This window comes from Phoenix dactylifera, chromosome 3, assembly GCF_009389715.1.
Source record: "Phoenix dactylifera cultivar Barhee BC4 chromosome 3, palm_55x_up_171113_PBpolish2nd_filt_p, whole genome shotgun sequence".
Taxonomy (NCBI): Eukaryota; Viridiplantae; Streptophyta; class Magnoliopsida; order Arecales; family Arecaceae; genus Phoenix; species Phoenix dactylifera.
In genome coordinates, this window is record NC_052394.1 from 17,802,820 (window position 1) to 17,811,028 (window position 8,209).

The 8,209-nt window shown below is 40.4% G+C and overlaps 2 protein-coding genes across 5 annotated transcripts; one reads left to right on the plus strand and one right to left on the minus strand.

Moving 5' to 3' along the window:
- The first annotated feature begins 582 nt into the window (after positions 1-582).
- On the plus strand, positions 583-4,323 carry LOC103705352 (E3 ubiquitin-protein ligase SIRP1-like). Of its 4 annotated transcripts, none has more exons than XR_005511128.1 (5): positions 583-700; positions 1,385-3,297; positions 3,381-3,576; positions 3,736-3,894; positions 3,981-4,277. XR_005511128.1 is itself a non-coding variant. In XM_039124845.1 (3 exons), exon 3 carries the CDS (start codon positions 1,570-1,572, stop codon positions 2,599-2,601), a length of 1,032 nt encoding a protein of 343 aa, XP_038980773.1. In that variant the 5' UTR covers positions 609-700; positions 926-1,040; positions 1,385-1,569; the 3' UTR covers positions 2,602-3,026. The 4 variants fall into 4 exon arrangements, 1 of the variants encoding a protein (XP_038980773.1); XR_005511129.1 differs by having other exon boundaries at positions 3,459-3,576; XR_005511130.1 differs by having other exon boundaries at positions 585-700; positions 2,931-3,297; positions 3,736-4,323.
- LOC120110286 (pyruvate kinase, cytosolic isozyme-like) lies at positions 4,214-7,980 on the minus strand. Its single transcript, XM_039124847.1, has 3 exons — positions 7,699-7,980; positions 5,791-6,252; positions 4,214-5,710 (listed from the first exon to the last, which is right to left on the minus strand). The coding sequence occupies exons 1-3, from the start codon at positions 7,942-7,944 to the stop codon at positions 4,898-4,900; spliced, it is 1,521 nt and encodes a 506-aa protein (XP_038980775.1). The 5' UTR covers positions 7,945-7,980; the 3' UTR covers positions 4,214-4,897.
- Between the last annotated feature and the right edge of the window lie 229 nt (positions 7,981-8,209).

Sequence of the window (8,209 nt, forward strand, 5' to 3'; positions counted from 1 at the left end):
TTAACATGACGAAGGTTGATAACCTAAATGCTGTCGACTCCATCACACCTAGATCATGTTTTAATCTTAGGTTCATAATTTTTTATTAAAAAGATATATAAAGAAAGATTTAAAAAAAAAAAGAACCAGCTCCACTAAGATTACAGTAATTTGGGATCTTGGTCCCCAATACCTATTCATGGCTATTTTTTAAATGTAGAAACCCCACCACCAAAACCTTCTTTTGAAAGCAAAAACGAAGATTAAAAGTAGAAGAGTAACTAAAGCTTAAAAAAAAAATAGAAAAGTAAAACAGAAAATTGGGGAATGGTGCCAATTATCATCAGTTTAACATAGAATGGGTTAATATTTATGATTCTCACTAATGTCTTGATTGATTGTACAACAAACTAATTGAATCCTACAGAACTTAAAATTGTCAAAAATAAATCTGTTAAGTATGTCTAGAAGTTTGTGCCAAACACTTTAAAATTAAAATATTCAATAAATATTTATATTATAAAAACATAATATTTCATAAATATTATAAAAATGATAAAGAAAAATGGAAAAAAAATCAATTCCAGGGAGTAAGAGAAGGGTAGAATAGGACACGGTCTGTTTGGTTGTTTCTTCTCCGAAGCTTCCCCTATTTCGACTTCCCCCAAACCCCCCTAAAGAGGGCCAAATCCACTCAAAGCAACCTAAAATTCGTTCCAAGGTAACACCTTTCTCTCCTCTTGCTTAAGATTTTTCGGTGAATCCTGTGGTTTTCTTCCGCCCATTTTCTTTTAGTTCCGTGCTCAAATTTGCTTTTATTTGTTAGCTTATGGAAATAAGAACATAGATTTTTGTTTCTTTTTCTTTTTTTCTTTTTTGTCTGTGCTTCTAGATTCTTGCACTCTGAGCATATCTGAATAGTTTTTATTATATAATGCCATTTTAGGGCTTAGATGTGGTATTTATCTAGCGATTGTTTATAAGTTTGACTGAGATATTGAGGAACTTGTTCTTGAATTCTTGCGCAAGAGAAAAGTCATCCCATTTCAGAAATTCTCCTGGTAAAATATCTGGATCTTGTTCTACCTTGAGCTCTTCTTTGAAGCAAAACATGATTCCTATGCCTTTTCTTATATACGTGTTCTTTTCTAGTGTAAATTTCTTGTGCATTAAAAAAAGGAATCTCTTTTCTTAGAGTTATAAAAATAGAGGGTTTTTTTGTTGCTTATAAATTCTATCAAGATCTCTTCTTCCCCTTATGTGATCAGACTCTCGACTTGTTAATTTTATGTTTACAGATAAATATTTGATATATCTATTTCTGTTGCACTTGATAAATGAGTTTTTTTGTTTTTAATTTTCTTGCTCACCAGGCTGGGATCTTTTTTATTTTTTTTTCCTGTAGATTATCAGTTATGACAGGAAGATAGGGGATAGATATTCTTTATCTGATAATTTCTCCCTGCTGGTCTGAGATTTGTAGAGATTTGGTTTATCGAAAGTGAGCTTTCTTCCATTATATATTGTTGGATTAATTGCATGTCTTAGTAGTGGAAGTTAGGCAAGGGCGTGGAAGGGAAGAATAGTAAGATGGGTGAAGCCTGGGCTGGTAGATACTGGTGCTATGCCTGTTCCGAGGTGGTCCATCCAGTCATTGAAGTGGAGCCTAAGTGCCCCCTTTGTGATAGTGGATTTGTGGAAGAAATGGATGGCAGAGGGGACACAGACACTGATTCTGATCTTGAATCCAACCGCGCCCTCTCTCTATGGTCTTCCATCTTGCTTGGAATGATGGGAGGTTTTTCGCGGCGTTCAAGATTGCGAAGGGAAGAGGAAGATGATGATTCAGATCATGAATTTGAAGATTTCCTGCGGAGGAGGCGGCGGAGCTCTGCCATACTTCAGCTGCTCCAAAGCCTTCGGGATGATATTAGGTTGGAGTCTGACAACCCAGAGAGCGAAAGGGAGAGGGAGAGGGAGAGGGAAAGAGAAAGAGAAAGCGTGATCCTCATCAATCCTTTTAACCAAGCCATAATTCTCCAAGGAGCATTTGATTCTGACCAGAACCAAAGCCGAGACTCGAGCAACACCAGTGCTGGTGCTTCATTGGGGGACTACTTTGTTGGGCCTGGTTTAGATCTATTGTTGCATCATTTGGCAGAGAATGACCCAAACAGATATGGCACACCACCAGCTCAGAAAGAGGCAGTTAATGCTTTGCCTACTGTAAAAGTTGAGGAAAATATGAGCTGTTCAGTCTGTTTGGAGGATGTTGCTATTGGGACAGAGGTTAAGGAGATGCCATGCAAACACAAATTTCATAATGGGTGTATATTGCCATGGCTGGAGCTCCATAGTTCATGCCCTGTTTGCAGGTTTCAGCTGCCTGCTGATGAATCAAAGGTTTCAAATGGGTCTAGAAACGGTGATAGTAGGGTGGAAGGAAGTGGTGGGAGTGGTGGTGATGAGGATGATAGAGATGGTGATAGATTCTGGCTTCCTGTCGCGTGGCCTTTTAATGGGCTGTTCCCGTTGTCAGGGTCTGAGAATGGTAGCAATTCTTCCTCAAATTCACCATCATCAACTGCTTCCGGAAGTGACTCACATTCTGAGGAGAACTGAACATGTGCTCTTAATGGCTTGAGAGTAGTAGAGGAAATGAGGGCAGATTCTGGGTTCCGATCTGGTGGGCTTTTTATGGTTTTGTTATCATTGTCAATAATTGCATAGTGGATGAAGTTCATCCTCGACTACATCCACGTCTGGAAGTAACTCCTATGTAGATGGGAACTGAAGATGTTTCTTTAATGGTTATCATCTTTATGTTTTATCCTGTCCTTCTGTACATTGGGACAAGTTTCTTCTCTTTAGGTTCTTCCAAAGCTTCCTGCCTTTCTTTGTGTTTGAAGTATGATATCTGTTGTAATTGGAATGTAATTATGCTCTGTCAGGTTTTTAACTTTAAGTAGGTTGAAGAAGTATAATAGGAGAGACGGGTCTGGACTGTCAAGTCTCTGTGAAGGATTTGGGGTTTTGTTTGATTTTCTTGCATGTGCTTCTGAAGCAGGTATCTCTTAGTTATGGAAATCCTAGTTGCAGAGATTTATTCATGTCAGTGGTTGCTTTTAGGATTGTTTTTGCAGCTCAAATTCATGGATTATGGTTGAAATACGGATGTACCTCTTATGAGTCCCAGAGACTGCAGGGTTGTCATGGACGCAGAAGATCTGCCGGAAAAATATTTTGCAGCGTCTTGGAGGAAACAAATATTTGAGTATTGTTTATGATAAATAATGTGCCAACGGATCTAATAGCAAGGTATGCATAGTTATCATCTATCAAGTTTTGATCTTCTCTTTTTGCTAAATTGAGATTAATAAAGAAGGATTAAACTTGAGCAGCTGCTAGAATATGGTTTGTGCTTGTTGTTCTCGGTCAACCTCCTCCTCCTCCTTCATCCACTCACACTAATTATCCAGGATCAATTTTTTGGGGATGCACCATCTGATAATCGAATCGAGAACTTCTGGTTGCTAAGCAGAAGGTTGACTGCTGGGGCAAATCCCAATTCTAAAAAACAACTTGATTGGTTGCAAGGTAAGGGTGAAGTACAAGTTCCTATTGCGGTATAGAGCTAGATTGTAAAGGTAGTAATGGTTCTATTCACATTTGTAACTTTATCGTAGATTAATGACTAAAAATATAGATTGATGGCTGCGAAAGGCTGGTCTGAATTCCCTTCTCATGGACATGCAGGATTAAATGGAAAGCATTTTCCAGATATACGAGGAGCTGAATTTGTTTGGGGTATGGAGGCTGGGGGAGTTTGCCCATCAACCAAACAGAATTTGCTGCGTGAAGTGGCAGCCTTAGGATGGTGGTCTTGTCATTTATGAAATTAACATTTGCCACCAGGTGGTACTGCTACTACTGTTTGAATTCTCAGTTCAGCAAATTTTTGCTGCTTAATGATTCCCTGCATCTTGCATCATTCTTTGCAGGATTACTTTGGCCTCTGAAGGAGAGGTTAAAACTGATAAAAGCTATTGCTATTTTCTTGTGTAGCATAAATCAGTGCATAGAAATGCATCGTTTCATGTGATTAAGAATTTTTAGTCTATTCTCAAAGATTCTGCCACCAGGTGGTACTGCTAGTGCTTGATTATTGGTCGAGATCTCTCTCTCAGTTTGACCAACCTTCGATGCTTGATGATCTTTACATCGTGCATCTATCTTTGTAGGATTACTTCGGCCTATGAAGGAGAGCCTAAAGCTAAAGATTGCTGGTGATTTTCTTATGTAGCACAAAGCATCGCATAGCAATACATTGTTTCATTTGATTAAGGATTTCCGGTCTGTCTACAGTATATATATAAACCAGAATGACCTCACCCTTCCTCACACTTGCCCAAAGGATTTCTGGTTTAAGCGTACAGGTTAAAAAATGGCGAACAAAGCCAAAATTGCATTCCTGCATTGCATTAATGCATGACCTGGAGATAACATGGGCAAGTTCTCATAAAAATATTAGCTTTGGAAAACAAATTATACTTGAAACTATAGAGAGCAGACAGCAAATATGAAGTTCAGAAAATCAATGCAAAGATTATACTGAGTACCTTTTTCCTTACGAAAAATAACGAGTTTAAGCTGAATGTATCATAACAATTTTAACTGTTCAAAAAAAAAAAAAAAAAAACAGAACCATCAACTAGAAGACTTTAGACTTGACTACTACAGACTAAAAGCAGCCTCTTGTCAGCACAAGCTAAAGAAACAAAATCTGCTGATCATGTGCCGCCAAAATGGTAAACATGGATCATGCCATTGGTTTGTGTAGCATCAGATGATCAATTTGGGCAGCGTCCAAGGATCAAGAAGCACCTCGCAAAATTGGTGACTAGTGGAGTATTCTCAATCAGCTGACGATCAACAGCTTGATAACTGATGCAGCTCCTACACGATGCAGCGCAACAATGGAGTCTCCTTGCTTGCAGAGCCCTGTAGCCTTCGCATGCTGCATGGCGAATTCAAGTGCTTGCTCTGTGGATTCTGAATGAGAGGCTTCGACTGTTCCAGCGCTCAAGAGTGGAATCAGTCCTCTGAATATCAGGCTGTGTCTTGCAGGCGACTCATCACTGCAGTACCAATCAAATGAATCCGTCCTTATCTCAGGAACCACCACCGACAGGATTGGCATCGACGGCCGGTACTTGGCCACCAACTTCGCCGTGCTTCCTCCCCGAGTCAGGACCAAGATCAGGGCTGCCTTGGCAGAGATTGCCGTTCCAACTGCAGACGAAGCAAGGCTCTCCAATGGGCTCATAGGAACTGGTGCAGCAGCCACAGTTTGCGTGTAGACTGCTCCATAGTCAATGCAGGATTCTGCCGCCGAGCAAATCCGTGCCATCGTCTGGACTGCCAACTCTGGGTAAGCGCCGGCAGCCGTTTCTCCACTGAGCATCACGCAGTCGGTGCCATCGAGAACTGCATTGGCGACGTCTGTGGCCTCTGCTCGGGTGGGGCGAGGGGACTTGATCATGGATTCCAGCATCTGGGTCGCAGTAACAACAGGCTTTCCTTGCATGTTGCACTTGAAGATCATCACCTTCTGCGCATAGAAGATCTTCTCGATCGGAATTTCCATCCCTAGATCGCCTCGGGCCACCATAAAAGCATCCGAATTTGCAAGTATGTCGTCAAAATTAGCCACCCCCTCTTGATTCTCAACCTGCAAAAGGTGACTGTGAATCAGAAACTCGAACAAGTACTAACATCCTACAGTAAAATCTGGACAGAATAATTAGAGACCTTGGACATCAGCATAATGGTCTTTGCATGCTCTCCAAGTAGCTTTCTAACTTCCACAAGATCAGAGCCTTTGCGCACGAAAGATAGAGCTATCACGTCGATCTTGTTTGGAACACCCCACCGAAGGATATCCTCCTCGTCTTTCTCTGTGATTGTAGGAAGGTCTACGACGACCCCTGGAAGATTTACGTTCTTCCTCTCGCCAAGAGCAGCAGAGTTCTCGCACCGGCAGCGGATCAAACCTAACTCCCTATCGCACGACAGAACTGTGAGAGTGATCGTCCCATCAGCGCACAGTATGACACTTCCTGGCTTCAAGTCCTCGGCTAGCTTTCTGTAGCTCATAGATATCATGTTCTCATCACCCTTTATGCTATAATCAGTTGTGACGGTGATCTCTTGTCCCTTTTTGAGATGGATGGGCTTGCCATCTTTCAGAAAACCAGTTCGAATTTCCGGGCCCTGCAAATTTGCAAAGAAGCTCAAGATATCATCCAAATCATAAAAAAAAAAGCAGCTTACATTTATCGAATTAACAGCCTAACAGGTTCTTTATACTGTCATGGAGCTCTTCTCACTTCAAAGCATCAAAATGAATTTGATTCAAATCCCCTATAGCATGTAAAAGAGCTCCATGCTCCTAAAATTACGCATTTCTTTTTGGAAACATGAAAGCATTGCAGTTCAAACAGCATCTTTACAGCTTCACAAATTGTGCTATTTATAGCATCTTATTTAGAGATATATTCTCAACCATCAAAACGTTTCCCCAAATGCTTCAGCTGACTTTTTAGTGTCTATAGTTACTGCATTAAGAAAAAAAACCAAATATGCATTCACTTCAAAAATCAATGGCTAACACTTGTCCATCACAGCCAAGAGACTGCTAGATTCGATAATCTAGAAAGATTTCTCTTATTTATGGTATAAACAACATATTATAAAGTATTTCATCGAAATTTTAGCACCTTTCATGTCAGAAACAGTTCCTTTATATATTATCTACCAGTAACAATGGGAAAACTAACGGTAGTTATAAGGTGTGGGTTTTAGTAGAAAATTCTAACCAAAGGTGGTTCATAATAAATGAGAACTGTTAGCAGCTGCATAATTTTTGTGGCAATAATAATATGAGCTGCCAACCTGAGATTATCGCAGTGCATGTATTGTATCACTTGTGACAAAAGCCTCCATCATTAAGGCATTATGCATGCACTGACAGCCAATGATAGAAGGCATCAATATCCAGTATCGAACTGATTGGTAGCAGAGGACAACATGCCATGTACATGCATAATGGTAGGAATAAAATACATACGTAGGAAATTAAGAATGGCAACAACTGGCGGAGCCAAGACAATGTAAAACCCTAACTGAGATAATAAGTTGTGATTAGAGTAAAATCTTTCCACATCAAAGCCAAGACAATAAAATCATTAAAAGCATGTTCTATCTTGCTTGGAATCACATACAAACGACTTAATTCATGCAAAATAATCATAGAGATAAACAGAGAATACCAAAGGAAAAAGGAAAGCATTAAAGAACAGAGATAAACAGAAGAACAAGGAGAGGCAGAGAATATGAAGAATCAAAATTCCTCATACATATAAAAAAAGCTAACAACAAATAAAACAACAAGAACATAATCAAGAATCAGAACATATGAATCCAAGAAAAAAAAGGAGAACAATAAGACGAAAGAAAAAAAAAAACCATCAAACATTGATCGCGTCGACAAGAACAATATAAACTCCCCAAGAAGAACACCAATCCCAGACAAAGGATTAAAAAAAAAAATAATCAAAACACAACAAAACCATTAGGAAAAAGAAGAAACAATAAACTACAAAGAAACCAAACACATTGCCATCCGGAAAGACGAAAGAAATCGAATCAAAATCCGACCTTTGTGTCGAGCATGACGGCACAGAGGATCCCAGTGTTTTCCATGGCGACCCTGAGGTTATCCAGCGTCTCCTGGTGGTACTCGTGGGATCCATGCGAGAAGTTGAACCGTGCAACGTTCATGCCCGCCCTCAGAAGCCTCTCCAACATCGGCACCGACCTCGAAGCCGGCCCCAGAGTGCACACGATCTTAGTCTTCGGCCGCCGCCAACCCACCGCCGCCACGTCCGCCGCCGACGCCGCCATCGGCAATGATGAGAACGCGAGGAAGTGACGAGAAACAGGAGAAGAGAAGGAGGAAAACAAAGGCCTTAACGCCGCGCTGCTCTCCTCCCTAGCTTTTTTAGAAGAAGGAATATTATAATGGAGAAGGGCGTATGGGAAGAACGGAAGGCGCAAGCGAGGTGATCTCTTCTCTGGGGAAGCGGGGCTGGATATAAATAGTTATGCCTTAGAAGTAGATTAGGTTTAGGATTACTACTCGTATTATTTCTGTAATTTGGTAAACATA